Source organism: Lonchura striata, chromosome 31 (genome assembly GCF_046129695.1).
Source record: "Lonchura striata isolate bLonStr1 chromosome 31, bLonStr1.mat, whole genome shotgun sequence".
Taxonomy (NCBI): domain Eukaryota; kingdom Metazoa; phylum Chordata; class Aves; order Passeriformes; family Estrildidae; genus Lonchura; species Lonchura striata.
Window position 1 is genome coordinate 993,789 of NC_134633.1, and position 18,336 is coordinate 1,012,124.

The 18,336-nt window shown below is 50.1% G+C and overlaps 1 protein-coding gene and 1 pseudogene across 1 annotated transcript; both read left to right on the plus strand.

Moving 5' to 3' along the window:
• Positions 1 to 8,199: 8,199 nt before the first annotated feature.
• On the plus strand, positions 8,200 to 9,226 carry LOC110480641 (uncharacterized; annotated as a pseudogene).
• Positions 9,175 to 17,172, plus strand: LOC110480642 (uncharacterized). Its single transcript, XM_021548748.3, has 2 exons — positions 9,175 to 13,014; positions 14,418 to 17,172. Coding segments are annotated over exons 1-2 (1,116 nt in total). The 5' UTR covers positions 9,175 to 13,012; the 3' UTR covers positions 15,532 to 17,172.
• The last annotated feature ends 1,164 nt before the right edge of the window (positions 17,173 to 18,336 follow it).

The window sequence follows — 18,336 nt, forward strand, 5'->3', positions numbered from 1 at the left end:
GTCTCATTCCATCCTTTCCATGCTTGGACCAATACATAAACTGCTCTCCTATTTCCTTTGTTATATTTTTCAGCACTTTTCCTTTGTCATCTCTTTGCCAACAGCAGTTTGAGTCACTTAGTTTTCCACAAACTCCTCCTTTTTCTACTAACAGATAACCTGATCCCATCCCCTGGTGAAATGTTGTGTTCCTCATTTCAGTGGCTTGGTTGGAAGAAGGTCAGGAGCTGGAGCTGTCTGGTTGGTTCTTATTCTGAGTACAGCTTGTAATCTAATGATGCCATTGAAATGATAAATGGGTTCTCTGCCTCCTGATAGGAATTTGTGAAAAACGCAATCACTTGGTTTTTAAAATTTTAAAAGTTTAATAATAGTAAAATGGTGAAAAAAGTTGTAATACATTTAGAGTAATAAAAATTTACAGTTAGGACATTTACAAGACAATAAAAAAAAAACAATTACAGAGGTCCGGATGCTCAGGCACTTAAACCAAGACGAGCATACCTTGGGATCTAGAGGAATCACCCTTAAAACAATACACAATTAGCTTCTTATAGTAAGAAAACCATAACTTCCTCTTCTCCGGAAAATTTAGGTGTTCCTTGAGTGAGTATCTCATTCCTTAAACCCCTCCTCCACATACATAGTTTCTCTTTTAACTACTAAAGCTTCATTTTATCTGCAAAGCTACATTTACTATACTATTGAAATGTTAATACAGCACAACTAATCAATATAATATAATGCATAGAGTAACTATCTGCGTAGAGCCATATAACATGCATTTTTAACAAATTTGTTTGGGTTCCCAGTGGCTGGTCCGTGGTGATGTAGAATTTGTTCTGTTGGCTGTTAAACTTTTCCCCATTTTTGGGCTCTGCCTCAAGCTGGGGCTGCATCAATTGACCCCATTTTTGTTATTCCATCATCAAATTCTTGAATTCCAACTGATTTCCCTGAACTTGTTATAGCAAAAACCCCACTGCTCTGATACACCCTGTATAGCACAGACAGTGACAGCATATGTTGGAGTGGGCAGAGGGATGATCCCCCCCTTATTTTCGTGAAGTTTTCACAACATTCTCCATTTTCTGTTTCCCTTTGCAGCTTCAGCCATTTCTGTTGCAGTGTCAGAGATCCTCACCATGGGCTCTGCCTTCAGCTGTGCAGATTCCATCTGTGCAAGCAGGCAGAGCTTGGGGTGAGGGGCAGAGGGGATCAGCCAATTCCTGCCCCAGGCAAGAAGAGCCAGGTACATTGTCCCCACTTTGCCCTGGCAGTGTTAATTTGCATTTCTAAAGCTCCTTCTGGGTGCCTGGAATGCAGCTTCTCTTCCACAGCAGCCTTCAGCAGCCTCAGCTGTGCCCCCCCCCCCACAACCTGCTGCTTTTTTTTTTTTTTCTTTCAAATAATCCATTTAGTATTTGTGACTTAAAGGGTCACCTTTAAATCTCTTCTAGTTTTGCAAAGTGCAGCCTAAAGGTGAGTGTTGAAAAACCCAGACCAAAATTTTGGTATCTCTTACAGAAACATACACAAAAAAATTCCAAGGCAATTCAGTTTTTTCTACTTCTCCTTGGAGTAAAAATTCATTCTTACATCCCTAAGCGAAACCTAACCATAAATGCAGAAGTAGGATTATTACAAAAAATACTCTAATGCTCTAAACTTTGCACTGATACTGCAGGAAAAAGAAAAACTCCACCAATATGTTTAGTGTTAGAGTAAAGGCATTACTTGATTCTGACCAGGATGTGCAACAGAGATCATTCCATCCCCACATAGCTCGGGTGTGCAGAGAAAATCATTCCATGACACGTGCGTTTTACTTGAGTTTTCCCAAAATTGGTACAGTCTAAAGCAATCTCAATCCACTGGTTTAATGTTCTGTAGTTTCAAGTTGTGCAGTTTTTAGTATTCCTTTGCTTGTGCTGTTAATGAGGTGGGAAGTCCTGGATTTCCTTCTCAGCCTTTTGCAGACCAGGTGTCTGCAGCCCTGCCGGGGGCAGTGTCTGGGGTAGGTGTTGGTTGCTGTTTGCTGCTGGGGTTGATGTTTTGCTGCTGGTCGTTATCTTTGTGGGTATCTTTTGGGCCATTCCCAGTGTGTTGAGATGTTAAACTTATCTCCACTGAGTGGTGTAACATCCCTTAACAAAACCTTTAACATTTCTTTCCCCAAGGCCAAGGCAAAGCAAGCCTGAGTAGAGAAATCAAAGGTTAACAATGTTCAAGTCTATGAGCTGGTCTATTTTCCATGGATGCAGTGGCAGGCAGGGCAGTGTGTGAGTGTGAGTGAGAGCCAGAGTGGAATTGTCCCGGTGTCTCCCCAGCAGCTGTGGCAGTGCAGGCCCAGAGAGCACTGAAGCTGCAGCAGTGGCAGCAAGGGCTGGCCCCGGTGGCTGGAGCTGCCCAAGGAGGGTGGCCAGGCCGAGGATTTCAGCAGAGGAGGTGTGGGCAGGCCCAGGGCCTTGCCCCGCTGTGTAGCCCTGGCTGCTGCTGCGCTGCCTTCAGTGCAGGCTCAGGGGGGCCTCCCATCCTCCTGCTGCAGGCGGGAAGTGCAAATCTCCGGGGCTGCAGAGACCTGGAGCCCAGGCTGAGGGGTCCCCCCGTGTTCAGCTGTGCTGGCGGCTGTTTCTGGCCTCGGGGCCCCTTGGCATGGGCCACGCCACTTGGCCACCAGTGGTGCTGCTTTGCACTCCTTAGGCAGAGCCCATGTCCTGCTTGGATGTTGGCAACAGCAAAGTGCCAAGGCAGGCTCTGTGCCAGCCCAGCTTCCTGGGGGAGAGATTGCACCAGAGACAGGATTCTGGCCACAGACTGCTTTAAATGTGCATCCCTTATCTCCACCCTGCACTAGGTAGAGAATTCCCAGGGTAAGGAATTCCTGAGATCAATTGCAGGGGAGAGAACTGAATATGTGCCCTGGGTCTGGCTCTTCTTCTTGCCCAAGCCAATGGCAAAAGCCATACCCATGGCCTCTTGGTTTCTATCCCCAGCTTCCAAAAGTGTTTCTTTCTTTCCCCATTCATTCTTTGTACCCAGCCTGAGCTCTGGGGGATGCCAGGGGTTCTGGAGGTCCCATTGTATTCCTAAAGCTGCCATAACCCCCTGGAGGATTTTTCCTGTAAAATGAGTTCTGCTCTCTGAGTCTGTTGCTTCCACAATCCCTTTTATTGGAATTATGTCTTTTAGAAATGCCTTAGTAAGTGATCCAGTGGTTGTTGAGCAATCAGAATTGCTTTTGCCCCCCTGTTAGGTAAGATGGTGTCACCAGAAGATATTGAAGCCTTCCTGCTCAGGGCATTTCAGTGCCAGGCTCTTACAAGCACACACAGCTGTGCCGGTTGAGCTGACCATGGGGGTAACCTGCGCTTTGTCTGATTCCCTTTCCTCAATAACAGTGTGTCTTGGAACTCTTTTCCCTTCTGCTGCCCTTGAAGAGCCATCCACAAAGACATTTTCTGCCTCAGGCCAGGCAATGTCTCCTGAATCTCCCCCAGGCTGGATCTGGAGCTGTGTCACTTGAATACAGTGCTGGGTTTCTTCCCAGCCCCTCTGTGGGCTGTTCAAACAGGAGGCTGGGTTAAACCCTTCCCCTGTCCTCAGTTCTGAATCCTCCTGTGCCACTGAACAAGTTTCATACTGTAATAACCGAGCACTGCTCATCCATTGCGAGGCTCCTTTGGTGATCAAAGGTTGAACTTGATGGCAGACTGGAACAGTTGGAGATCCTGTTGTCATCAGGTTTTGGGCCTTGGTTCCCGTTGAAGTTGTGGCTGCACAATTCTGCAGACAATGAGGCCACTGTGGCCACTGGGTAAAACATTTTGGCCCAAGAATTCCTTTGGCATGGCCTTGTTTAACATTAACCTACAATTCCAGTTCCTTTTCTGAGTCTGGAAGAGTCACAGCTAAGGCATCAATATTTTTGGGTTTTCATTTTCTCAAGTTTTGTTCACTTTCTCCTGTCCATACCACAGCATGGAAGCTGTCTGGGGTTAGAAAGTCCTACAATGTTCTGGCTGGAACAGAGAATCCTCAATCCAGGTTGTGTTATTCCCTGTTAATCCTCAGAATTTTTGCAGCTCCCTTTTCGTCCTGGGAAGTGTTACTTCTGAGCTTGCCCAGACCCTCTTTGTGTCAAACCACAACAAACTTTTAGCAAAATATATCCCTAATATTTAACCTTTTTCTCCACCATTTGCACTTTTTTTTTTTTTCAGATACACAAAAGATGTTTATAGCCAGAAAATTCAGCCATTTCACAGGGTCTTTGTCTACCACTTGTTCTTGTCCTCCTCATTGGAGCCATCTGATTCCCTGACTGGCAGGATAGGAGTGCTGTAGGGAGACATCCCTGGCTCCAAGAGCCCTGCCTTTAGCAGGGACTCCATACCAGGCTGTGAGCCCTTCCTTCCCTCCCCTGGAACAGGATGTTGCTTTTAGACACCACTTGTCCTGGTTGCTTCCAAGTAATTTGGAGAGGCTCCACATCAAATTTTCCCTTTGGGTCTGCCCACACCTCTGGGTTCACTTTGATTTATTGAAAAAATATGGGTATTGATCTAGTACTGATATCGAACTGTGACGGATAAAAACCTCTCTAACAGGTTAAAGTTAGAAAGTGTGTGTTTATTCGACGCTGGGCATCGTGCGGGATCGCTCCCAAATACACACCACACCTTGCAGGTGATTACAGCGTCTTTTTATCCATACAAGTATTGAGTACACAAAATACAAATACATATTCATAATTTTGGTACATCCCATTACCCGCTTCGTATTCTAATCACTCCAAAAGCTATTAAGCATGCGTAGTTTGTCCCTTGAAATGGGTCTGTGGTCCCTTTCATGGGGAGAGGTCTTAAAAGGAGGAAGTAAATGAAGTCTTCCTCGTTCTGACCTTTCTACCTTCTCAATGCAAATATGACAAATGAACTCTTGGTAGAACTCCCATTCCTTGTCTTCAATTGGTTTCAGAACAGAGGAGGCCCACAATTGTCTTATGTTCCTAAAAGCTATTTATCAGTTTCTATATTCTTCATTATAAACCCAGCTAACTAAACATTGTGCTGACAAGCAATAAAATATTAGTTAACTACTAACTCCTGACTTCATCAAGTCTACTCATTTATTATTATTATTTTAATTAACTCTAGTAAAGCTTATTTCTAACTAAAATCTTAGCTCCTCTAAAATCTCTAAATTCCTTAAAGTTTACATTTCAACTTCAGCACAGGCCTTGCCAGACATTTGACACAAAGGTACAGCAGCAATAGCCTCTGTATCACCTTTTACAATATTCCAATGCCACCATCAAATTCCTTCCTAGTCAATTACAGAGTAGGAAGAAAAAGAAATTACTTTATTTCAAATCTATCCCCCACAGCTCCTAATAGTGATTGAACAAATGACACCAGCTCAGCTTTCCCATTTATTCCCTTAATAATGAAAACACTCCATTACAATTTTCCCCGCTTAGGTGTAAGATTCAGAGTGGATGGAGAGGCCCCTGTGTCCATCAGGAGAGGCCTCCTCTGGATGCAGACGCAGCCTGAATGTTCTCCAGGGCTCCAGTGTGGTGGGTCCCCGGTGGGATGGGAGCTCAGAGAGCCCTGACAATCCATGTCCATGCAGGGGTGGACTTGCTCCTGCTGAGGGTGCTGCTGTCTGTGCTTGCAGTGTCCTTGTGGGCTGCAGCTGGAGCCCTGACTCCTTCCCAGGGGCTGTTTGGGTGGGCTCTGCCCTGGCCAGGAGGGCAATGCCTCTGCCAGGTGCTTGTGGCCGACCCCGTCATGCCCTGGGTGCTGGGGCCCCCTTGGGCCCTGGGGTTGATCCCTCAGGGGCTGTAGGAACTCTGCCATGGCCTTTGCCTTCAGCTTGGCCTTTTGGTCATCCCTTCTTGCCTTCAGCTGCTGTGTCTTTGTGCCCAAGTGCTGCAGGGCCTTCTTGTGCCACTCCTGCAGCCCCGGTCACTGCCTGTGGGTGCTCATCCTCTGAGAGCTGCTGAGCTTTCTGCAAAACCTTTCCTTTCTGCAGGGACCCAAAGCAAATCCTTAACAGCAAATCCTGATGCTTCCATGTGCACTCTGCATTTCCCAGCTGTTCCTTTGTTTTCCCCCTTGTGCTCAGGGTCCCTGCCCAGCCCGTGTGGCAGAGCCGGTGCCTGTCCTGCCGCAGTGTCCAAAGGCGGCCCCCCCGGCGGGCAGGGCCGGCAGCTCCCCGGGGCCGGGCAGCGGCCGGGGCGTCCCGCAGCCTCCTGGGGGCCGGGGGCCACTGCCGGCCCTGCCCGGGGCTGGTGGGGTCAGGCAGCGCCCGGCGCTGAGCCCCGGCTGCCCCACAGCCCCGGCCCGGCCCCGCAGCTCCCCACAGGCCCCCAGCCCGTGCTCCCGGTGCCGCACCTCTGCGCCCGGTGCTGCCGCTGCCACCGCAGAGAAACCCCTGGCATCCTGACCTCCTTCTTTTCCTGTCTCGGGCAACTGGGAATTCAAAATATCAGCTGGCAAATTGTGAGGTTAAGACTCTGTGGAAAAACATCCCAATCCAGAGTATTTTTCTCTTCCTCCTCTTTTCCATCATCCGTTTTCTTACCACATAGATTCCTCCTGCTGCTTCTTGCCTGAACCATATTGCTGCACACTCCCCTTCACCTGATCCCTTCCCAGCACACCAACACCATCCATCACCTGTTGTCCAAATCCCTTCTCCACTTCCTCAGCATTCTCCCAAGGAACCCTTCAGAGACATTTTGGGGTCATTATCCCTTTGGCCAGGACCCCTCCCTGCCTTTCCCTTTTCTCCCCTCCATGGGTGCCTTGCCATTTTCACTCCCCGAGGATCCCAGGGCACTCACTGATGAGATTTTCAGTGCTCTCTCCCTGCTGACTCTTCCCAGACCCCCCTGATGTGTCACTCATCTGTCTCCTGGTCACTCCCGGGTCCCCAATCAATCCCCGGTGCCGCCAGCCAAGGGAGCCGATCACCCAAAGTGGGTGAGGCACTTTCAGCTGCACTCCCTGCCCGCTGCCCCGGAGAGTGGAAGGAATTCAGGATGAGCCCCAGGGTGTGTGGAAAAATTGACATCAGCAGAGAATTCTGTCCACAAAGCAAACAGAGGAGTTCTGTAAAAGTAATTTCATTTCTAAAAATGGGAGAGGCCATGGGACATTCCCCATGGGATCTCTCCAATTGTTGGAGGACTCTTTTTCATCCAAAATTTCCTGGCCACATCTCCCTCTGCTTTCCCCATTAGCTGAAGTACTTGAGAGCTACAGACTCCCCAGTCCAGCTACTACAGACCCCCTTAATATGCTCCCTGCTTTTATATCGCAAAGGATATTCATGGCTCTGTTATGTCTTTGCTGTTCTTCTGGAAGTTCATGAACTGAGCAGGACCTTGGCTGAGCAGCAGTCTGTGTCATCAATTGATAACATTTTCTGAAACAGATGGCTTTTCCTGTCACTTCCTTTATGTACAGGTTGCTGGCCCTATCACTGAGCAGATTCAGAGCATCTGTTTGTAAAGACACTATCCTCTTGTTCTTTTCATGGGCTCCCCCGTTTGTGGGACATCCCCCCTGGAGCAGGGTGTCCCCTCTGTGCTGTAGCCCCCGCGCTCAGGCAGAGCTCAGCCAATCAGAGCCCGCGGCGCTGATGACTCACCAGTTGCCAGGCAGACTCGCAGCTCCCCGCGTTCCCCACCTGGACCCCACCTGCGCCCCCCCGTCGTCCCCATGGCCCCCGCGAGGGGAATTTGGGGAGGTGGGAGTGGGGCAGCGCCAAGGCCGGGCCCCCCCGCACTGTCCTGGCGGGAGCGGCTGCAGTGGGGACCGAGTGCGGGCAGGAGCGGCCGAGAGCCCAGCGCTGCCCCAGCCCGACCTGCCCCAGCTCCATCCCTGCCCTGCGCTGGGATGCTGTGGGTGTGGGGGGAAGAGGGAGCCGGCAGTGGGTGCTGGGCCTGGGGGCAGGAGGAGAAGGGAAGGAGAAGCAGGCTTGAGGAACAGAATGGTCAAATGATGCAGGTGGCAGGAGAAGGTGGGATTGAGCAGGAGAAGGAGAAATAAAGGAGGAAGAGGAGTGTGAGGAAGACGAGATACACAAGAGGAGGAGGAGGAGGAGCAGAAAGAGGAAGCAGCAGAAGGTTCACCCCTCCCTGTGTCTGCAGCCTTCCCCCAGCCCCAGGAGCGCTGATCCCCCCACATGCAGCAGGTGACTGTGGAGATGGATCCACGATTTTCACGGGGTGAATCTTGGTGTTTCTGAGCTTTCTTTGGCTAAATGTTGGTGCTTTGGTTTTATGTGGCAACTGAATCTTTATGTTTTGGAGGAGGCTTTTGATGAGTTGTGATGTTTAGGGAGTTTTTGTTCTGTGTCTTGAAGTTTGTGGGATTTTTGGGCTGAATCTTGGTGTTTTGGAGATTCTTATACAAGATTCCCAATGACTTCCTGAGATGAACTTGGGCAAGGAGGAACATCCAGTCCAATGTGCCCTCCTCTTGTTTTTTCCCCAAACCAGGATTTGTCATTCCTGGGGCGTGGCTGGATGGAGGAGGAGGAAAAGGCCCGGAGATGCTGCAGGAGGAGGAGCTGCAAACCCAGCCCAGGGAGCTGCGGGGAGGAAAGAGCCCCCCTGAGCCAGTAAGGCGGGCGGAGATCCAGGTGGAGCTCGGAGCTGGTGGAGAAGCCTCATGGCAGGGAGAAGCCCCACAAGTGCTTGGAATGTGGGAAGGGCTTCAGCTGGAGCTGCACCCTGATCCGGCACCAGAGAATCCACACTGGAGAGAGGCCCTACAATTGTGGAGAGTGTGGGAAGAGTCTCAGAGACAGCTCGGACCTGGTCCGGCACTTGGTGATCCACACTGGGGAGAGGCCCTATGAATGCTTGGAATGTGGGAAGCGCTTCGGGTGGAGCTCAGACCTGAGAAAACACCAGCGGATCCACACAGGGGAGAGGCCCTATGAGTGTCCCCAGTGTGGGAAGAAGTTTCAGACCAGCTCCACTCTTCTCATACATGAGCGGAGTCACACAGAGGAGAGGCCCTACCGCTGCCCCGACTGCGGGAAGGGCTTCAAGCACAACTCCAGCCTCACCATGCACCAGCGCATCCACACTGGGGAGAGGCCCTACGAGTGTAGGAAGTGTGGGAAGAGCTTCTCACAGAGCTCAGCCTTGACCCAGCACCAACGGAGGTGCCACTAAGGGAAGCCCTGCGAGTACCCCGAGTGAGGGAAAAGCTTGGAGTGAGGGAAGAGCTTGTATTGTCTCTCTCTAGGCAGATCGAGAATGATTCAGACTCTGATTCAGAAAGGTGCTGAGAGTAAAACTCCGATTTATTCAAAATACACCGCTCTTTTATACAGAGCTTCACAAGGATCAAATCCTTTGGTTCTGAAGTGAAAACAACCTTCAGCATTGGTGCAGAGTGCTTGACGCATAGTGATAGAACTTAACTATAAAGAATGTGATAAACAAGAGAGATAAAGAATTATTTACATTCTTTCCCAGGCTTTTTGCCTGGCTAGAAACTCTCAGTTTCTTTCTTTGACTGAATCTGAGACCCACATTTCCCCCTTTTTGTTTAAAGAAGGAGGCGGGGTTTGTCAGAACACCTTGCAAAGAAGAGGACAAACACAACTCCGAGGTTCACTAGTTGATAATTCAAAACCCCCATTGGATGATGGCTCAGAACAGTCAAAGAGATTTTGACTTACACCATAACTCTTTACAAATTTAACTGTTAAATCTAAAACTCCATCACCAACACTAAAACATTGTTAGTCTGCTTGTAATGCTCGCAGTCTAACTCGTCACCAGTCCATGTCCAAAAGCAAAGTGAATCAAATGTTCATTTTCTCCTTGTGGAGGGGCCGGCTGACTGATGGTCGGTGTCTTGAACATCATCTGAAGATTGTGATGGATGGTCAGCACCATGGTCACCGTTCACAGGCTCTCTGTTGCCCACATTCTGTTTCTGCTGTCTCAAGTCAGGGCGAACACACTTCACAGGTATCCATCGTACCCCGATACCTGTGGAGACACATGCATACCTGCGGCCCAAGTAATGAGGTTGCATGGGCCCTCCCACCTATTGGTGACAAGGTCCCACACCCAGACCTTCGCTTGGGGCAGGTGCGTCTCACCTGCTGAATGCAGTGAGAGAAAATGATTCAAAATAACAGGAACCTCTGAATTCTTTGGCACAGTTAAATGGTTGATTGTGTACAAAGCTTTCTCCAACTGACTGTGTGGAGTCTCTCCTGGCATTCCCCCTTTTTGTTTCTCCAGAACACACTTTAAAGTGCCATGCGTGCGTCCAACAATGGCCTGAGGTGTTGGTGAATGTGCAGTGCCAAACTTGTGTGAGACTCCCCACAGGCGCAAAAGCTGACGTACCTTGTGTGAGGCATAGGCAGGGCCATTGTCAGTCTTTATGCATGAAAGTATCCCCAAAACTGCAAAAGCCATTCTCCATGAGCAATCACATCGCGACTCTTCTCCCCCATGTGAACAGTTGCCCACATGGCTGACGAGAAGGTGTCGACAGACACATGCGCATACTTGAGTCGACCGAACTCGGCAATGTGTGTAACATCTGTTTGCCAGAGCTGCAAGGCTTTCAGGCCTCTGGGGTTCACCCCTGCCAGTAAAGGTGCAGCAAACCCATGACAGTCAGCACAAGAGCTGACAATGTCACGAGCCTCGGTTGCTGTCAAATCAAACTTATTTTGCAAAGTATGTGTACTTTGGTGAAAAAATCATGTGACGCCTTGGCTTGTGCAGTTCTATCAGGCTGCGGTGCCATCCACGCAGGGTTAGCCAACGTATCATCCCTGGCATTACCTTCAGTTATAAAACCTGGTAAAGTGGTGTGACTCCAAATGTGCAGGATGTAGTATGGATGAACCCGGTCCTGAGTTGCACACCACAACGCTCTCAGCAATTGAAACAAGACGGCATTGTTGACCTCCTTCAGCAGTGAGCAATCCAACCACTTGGTTATGTCTGCAACATATGCAGAGTCAGTGACCAAATTCAAAGGCACCTGAGAGAACCTCTGAAATGCCATAGCAACGGCTTTCAGCTCAAGCAACTGGGCTGAGCTGGACACGTGGCCTTCTAGCACTTGCCATCCAGACTCCTTCCAGGTCACAATGGCCTTTCCCGTTTTCCCTGAACCGTCAGTGAAGAGAGTGGGTTCCCGCACTGGCACTTGACTATTTTTTGGTCGCAAGGATAGATTGATTGTCTTTGCCAGTTGCAACATTTGTGACTGGGCAGATGGTAAACAATTTGCCCTAAAAAATTTTGCAGTGCACATTGCAAAGGAACATTGTTGATGAGACCCCATTCAAAGGTGTCCCGTTCCATTGGAAGGACGATCCTTGCAGGATCAGCTGCCATCAATTGCAAACACCGATAATGGCATTTGATTATCAGCTGGGCAACCAAATCAATCAGCAAAGACACTGTCTTTTTGAGTTGATGGGGTAAAATACCCACTCTAAGATGTGCAAAGGATCAGGCCATTGTTCATCTCACTAGCCAATGATACCCGTGGGATGGCTGTCTGGATAGGTAATAAAAACAGTGATATCAACGGAAGGGTCTACTCGGTAAACCTGGCGAGTAGACAGAGCCTTTTGAACCTCCTCCAGCACTTGCTGCGCTTCAGGAGTCAACTTCCGAGGGGAACTCAGGTCTCGGTCTCCCCTTTAAAAGTTTGAACAGCGGGGACAGCTGTGCTGTGGTCAGCCCCAGATAGGGACGTAACCAATTGAGGACCCCAAGCAATCTCTGGGAATCATTCAGGGTTGCAATAGTTTCTGGAAATTGCACCTTCTGATGCTGAATGGTTCGCTCCAGAATCTTGACCCCCAAATACTTCCAAGGAGGTCAGCTCTGAACCTTTTCTGGAGCCGCTTGCAGTCCATAAGAATGCAAGGCGGAGAACAACTGAGGCCAAACCCTCTGCAGTTCCTCCTGAGTGGGAGCCACCACCAGAATGTCATCCATGCAATGATAACAATACATGTCAGGGAACTGCTCGCGGATTCCGGACAAGGCCTGGGTCACATACCATTGACAAATGGTCGGACTGTTCTTGCAGCCCTGTGGCAAAACTTTCCATTGATATCTTCGTACAGACTGATCATTGTTGACAAAAGGCACAGTAAAAGCAAATTTTGGTCTGTCATCAGGATGCAGAGGGATCGTAAAAAAACAATCCTTCAAATCAATGATCAAGATTTCCCAACCTGCAGCGAGCATGGTAGGCAAGGGCATACCAGGCTGCAATGCCCCCATGCTTTCCATGACTGCATTGACTTTTCAGAGGTCCTGTAACAACCTCCATTTCCCCAACTTTTTCTTGATCACAAAAACAGGAGTGTTCCAGGGACTGGTAGAAGACTCAATGTGTCCCTGGCGAAGCTGATCCTGAACTAACTCATGAAGGGTGACTAATTTTTCAAATGGCAGGGGCCACTGGTTCTCCCAGACGGGTCAGGTCACCAGCCACCGTAAAGGCAGTGTAGGGTAATCTGCACCCTTCAACACAGTGACCCCTGTCAAAAATCCATCCCAATGCGCACACCCCAGGCTGCCAGCACATCCTGCCCCCAAAGAGTGACCGGAGCTGCAGTAACATAGGGCTGAACCTTAGCTGTCTGCCCTTCTGCATTTTTGATCAACACAGCCTGCCAGCTCACAAATGTCTGTGCTGCACTCCCCAAGCCTTCAATGGCCACTCCCACAGAGTCTAAAGGCCACTTAGGAGGCCACACAGAGGCAGAGATGACTGTCACATCGGCCCCGGTGTTGATCAAACCTTGCAGCTGGATCCAAGGCAGGCTGGCACCTGGTAAAATCACAGAGCACATCACCTGCGGACGGTTGGCAGAAATGAGCGCAGACTAGAGGACTTGCTGCAATCCCGTGGATCTGGAGCCACCATCTCCATGCATCAGTTGATCTGCCCTGGGAACACACGACTGGAAAGGCACAAGTTGAGCAATGTGGGTTCCTGCCGGAATAACGACAGGAGGGGAGGGTGTGGAAACCATAGCACAAGTCTAGCCCGTAAAATCAGAATCAATGACACCCGGGTGCACAAAGACCCCCAAAAGGGTAGTGTTAGACGGCCCCATCAACAATGCACCCAGTCCATGACCTAAAGGCCCAAATGCATTCAGAGGGACCCTGTGCACCTCAGTAGAATCTAAGATGACTGCTGCTGTGGTGTGTACATCCACCCCAGCAGAGCCGTGGGTGCCTGTGTTGAGTTGACTGGGGCACCCTGCACTGGTGCTGCGCTCTGGGGGATCACTTGTGTCAGCGCGCAGTTCCCCTGTGCGCTCCTGCCCCCGTTTCCTGAGCCTGTCAGATGCTTACCATTAGCATGTTAAGCAGACTTGCATTCCTTTGCAAAATGACCTGGTTTACCACACCTGGAGCACAGAAAATTAGAGTCTGACCCCTTCTTGACTTTTGTCCCCTGCCCCTGCTTGCCCTTCTTCTTCCCCTTCTTGCGCCGACCAGTCCCTGAGGACAACAGGCCTACCCATAAAGATGCTGCCAGAACAGACATTTTGTGGTCCACTGTACCAACTTTGGAACAAGCCTTGACCATGTCTGTCAATGATGGATCGCCTGGCAATGCATCTATAATTTTCCTACAGTCCTCATTTGCGTTGTCCCTTGCCAAAGTTTTGCACAAAACCTGTCTCAAAGTCTCATCATCAGTCTGCTTCTCCAAAGCAGCTGCAAGCCTCTCAACAAATGGCAGGAACAACTCTTTGGCCCCCTGTGCTATCTTTACATATCGTTGCCTGGGAGCAGCTGTCTCCATGGTCTTGAGCAATGCCACAAAATCTGAGAAGGGAGGGAGAAGCAGGCTTGAGGAACAAAATGGTCAAACAATGGATGTGGCAGGAGAAGGTGGGATTGTGCAGGAAAAGGAAGAGTAGCAGGAGGAAGAGGAGTGTGAGGGAAGAATAGGGATACAGGAAGAGGAGGAGCAGAAATAGGGATCACCACAAGGTTCCATCCCTCCTTGTATCTATAGCCTCCCCTCAGCCCCAGGAGCATTGCCACCCCACATGCAGCAGGTGACTGTTGAGGGGTTCCACGATTTTCACAGGGGTGAATCATGACATTTCTCAGCTTTATTGGGTTAAATGTTGTTGCTTTATTTTTTTTAAGGTGCAGAATCTTTATACTTTGGAGAGAGTTTTTGCTGCATCTTGATGTTTGGGGGGAGGTTATGATCTGTGTCTTGAAGTTTGGAGGATTTTTATGCTGAACTTGGTGTTTTGGAGGTTCTTACAGACACATGATGCCCAATGACTTTGTGAGATGAAGTGGGGACAGGAGGAACTCCCAGTCCAAGGTGCTCTGTTCTTTTTTTTCCCCAAACCAGGATTTTTCATTCCCAGGGAGGAATGAAAATGGAGGAAATGGAGGAGGAGGAAAAGCCCTGGAGATCCCGCACAAGGAGTGGCATCAAACCCAGCCCAGGGAGCTGCAGGGAGGAAAGAGCCCCCCTGAGCCAGGAAGGCGGGCGGAGATCCAGGCGGAGCTCAGAGCTGGTGGAGAAGCCTCATGGCAGGGAGAAGCCCCACAAGTGCTTGGAATGTGGGAAGGGTTTCAGGCGGAGCTTGGATCTGATCCATCACCAGGTGATTCACACTGGGGAGAAGCCCTACGAGTGTGGGGAATGTGGCAAGCGTTTCAGCTGGAGCTCCAGCTTGAGACTTCACCAGAGGTTCCACACCGGGGAGAGGCCCTTTGAGTGTGGGGAGTGTGGGAGGAGCTTCAGCCAGAGGAGCTGCCTGATGCAGCACTCGGTAATCCACACTGGGGAAAAGCCCTTTGAGTGTGGGAAATGTGGGATGAGCTTCAGCCAGAAGGGCTACCTGATGCAACATCAGAGGATCCACACTGGGGAAAAGCCCTATGAGTGTGGGGAATGTGGGAAGAGCTTCAGGCAGAGCTCTGGCCTGAGGAGACATGAGAGGATCCACACTGGAGAAAAGCCCTATGAGTGTGGGGTGTGTGGGATGAGCTTCAGCCTGAACTCCCAGCTTATGGAACACAAAGAGATCCATACTGGGGAAAAGCCCTACAAGTGTGGGGAATGTGGGAAAAGTTTCAGAGAAAGCTCAGCCCTGATTTGGCACAGGGTGATCCACACTGGGGAACGGCCCTACACCTGCTTGGAATGTGGGAAGAGCTATGGGTGGCGCTCAGACCTGAGAAAACACCAGTGCATCCACAGCGGGGAGAAGCTCTACGAGTGTCCCCAGTGTGGGAAGAGGTTTCGGATCAGCTCCAGTCTCCTCGTACATCAGCGATTTCACACAGAGGCGAGGCCCTACCGCTGCCCCGACTGTGGGAAAGGTTTCAAGATAAACTCCCACCTCACCGAGCATCGGTGCATCCACACCAGGGAGAGGCCCTACGAGTGTGGGAAGTGTGGGAAGAGCTTCTCACAGAGCTCAGCCTTGTTCAAACACCAAAGGAGGCGCCACTAAGGGGGGAAGCCCTGTGAGTTCCCCAAGGGTGGGAAGAGCTTCTTACACTCCTCCCAGCTCCATCCTCCATGGGAGGATCCATGTTGGATGATCCTCAGTGACCCTCACTGGGCAGATCCCTGGTGATCTATGGGCCTGGTCATCTGTGTTGGGAAGACACTTGGCTGGGAGGCTCCACATCTTCCTCGTTCCCTGTGGGCACCTAGATAAACCCAGTGGCAGGAACATCCATTGGGGCACAGACCAACAATGGGAATTCCTTGGGGAGAGCAGATTTATTGACTTTCAACTCCATAAAATCTTCTGCATTCAATCCTATCTTCTGGCGGCATCAAAGAATACTGAATGGTCTTGGAGGTATGTCCTAGGTTGACTATATGATGCTTGTATCTCCAATTGTCTGTTCTGTTTATGGTGAATTATAATTTTTGCACCTTTAAGACTTGTTCCAAGAGCAAAGGAGGGAGAGAAGGGCAGAGTATGTTTTCAGAAACTGGACTCACTCCTCCACATTCCTGCTCCTGGGCCAGGTTGTCTGCAGATGGGCAGACAGAGGTACAGAGCTCTCCTTTGCTGTTAATTAGTTTTAGCTAGCTGTGGCAGAGAAGTTCCCTGGACTGTGGCTGTTTTTCCCTTTTCTTTGGACCTGTTTAAACCTGCTCTGGCCTGAACACCCAAAAGAGCACCGGCAGCTCACACCTGTGGCCCAGCGGGCCAGGCCTGGACTGTGGCATTTCCAGCACCGGAGGGACTGATAAGAGACTGAGTGAGCTGAGCTACAACCCACGGAGGGACTTTCTGAGTTTGTCTCTATTTTAGAGCAGCAAGAGGTTTTATTGTTTAATATTGTTTAGGTTTTATTCTTTAAAAAACAGTTTTTTCCACTGTTCTCCAAGGAGGTATTTTTCCCAAACTGGCTGGGGGAGGAGCCAATTGAATCTGCTTTCCAGAGGAATCCCTTTGGAGGTTCTCTCTCAAATTTGCTCTGAACCAGGACAAGGTCTTTTCCAACTTCAGGGATTCCACAATTTTGATTTCCTATTGCCCAAGGGTGTCTTCTGCAGCCAGATGGTGGAAAAACTGGGGAAAAGACCAAGATTTTGGAGACAGTGGGGTAGAAACTCCACCAAAAAGGTTCTTCCCTCCACCCAAGCACGTGGATCCTCAGCCGGCATGGACATGGAAGTCTTTTTCTTTTGGCCTTGATTTTGTTTTCATTTCTCTTTATCCCTTTAAAATATTCAATATTGAAGTAAAAATAGACATTGAACTAAGTTAGTGGATGTGGTCATGGTAGGACACAGACATGGTGGGACACATGTAAGAATGTGCCCTCTGTTGACAGAGTAAACAAGTTAACCTTTTGTTCCCTTAAAAAGGACAAAAGGCCAGGTGTTTCTCTCCTCAATTTAAAAGACACCTCATAGGACCTCTGGAACTTCACCTCAAACTTAAGGGTAGCTAATTGGACAGGAGCCAAAAAGTCCCACCTAAGCAATTCCCTGGAAAAGAAGAGAACAAAAGAAGTTAATTGCTTTTGCGAAGTGTTTTAGCAAGAGCAAGAACCTCTTGCCCTGACTTGGCTTTTCTCTGTAAAAAGCTTTTTTATTTTTGCCTTTTATTAAAACTTTTTATTCCCAACACTGTCACATGAGCCATCCTGCTTGTTTTATGCCACCTGAGGTAGCTGAGCTATCAAGGGTATAATGCTTATCTCTGAGAGCTTATAAGACCAGGCTCAAAAAGAGAAAAAGCATTAGACATGGAGAGTGACATGGGCACAATGGACATGGACGGGAACAGGGCCATCCCTAGGGACATGGGGAGACACAGGCATGGATGGAGACGTGGGGGACAATGACAGGGATGGAAACATGGTGGGGAGACAGCCATGGGTGAGGACATGGTGGGACATGGGCAGTGACAAGTGGGGACACAGCCATGGCCGGTGCCATGGGAGGAACTTGCAGGGGATGAGGGGGATGCTGGGTTTGAGGGAGTTGAAGGTTCCTGGGCAGGACTTGGACCTTGCTGAGGCCTTTGGGGAGCCCAGGCCAAGCGGCTCCAGCTGCGCTGGGAGACTCTGGTGGAGGTTCTGGGGCAGCTGCTCAAGGACCCCTGACCTGGAGCCCCAGCTGGGCACTGGGCTCCTGGAAGGGGATGAACATCCTTGTCCCTAGGAGGGAAATCCCGACACCCCCAGGGTGTTGGGGACAGCTGAGGGGCCACAACAGGGAGGGGAAAGCCCAACAGAGCTGTTCTCCTCCTAAGCTACATCCTAAAAGTCCCAAAACTCAGGGATTCCTCCCAGGAAAAAGCTGCCAGGAGCTGCCTGAATTGAGGGAAAGGGGGGATGTGATCCCCAAACTGAACAGGAGGGGTCTGGATCCCCAAATCCAAGCCCAGGGGTGAAAGGTAGAGCTGGAGGGACAATGGGGAAGGGGTGGGAGAGCAGGGGAAAAGGACATTCTGAGCAGGAGAGGATTGGGACCCTCAGATTGAGTTGGGAGGGGTCTTTGGGTTGGGGGAACAATGGGAGTGGGGAGGCAAGGGTGGGGATGGGATCAAAAATGGGTGGTTCCATGGGGATCCCTTAGTGTCCCTATCACTTGATCCCTGGAGTGATTTCCGTGAGGCTCTGGGAGGGGGGAATGGATCTGCACTGGGTGGGTCCCCAAGCCCCCTGCCCATACCTGGGGGGCTCATGGGAGGTTCCCTCTACCCAAACGCTGGTGCCGCAGCCATGGGGGAGAGGTGGGTTGGAAAGGGGGATCTGGGGTGGTCAGGGAGGAAGAGCAATAGGAA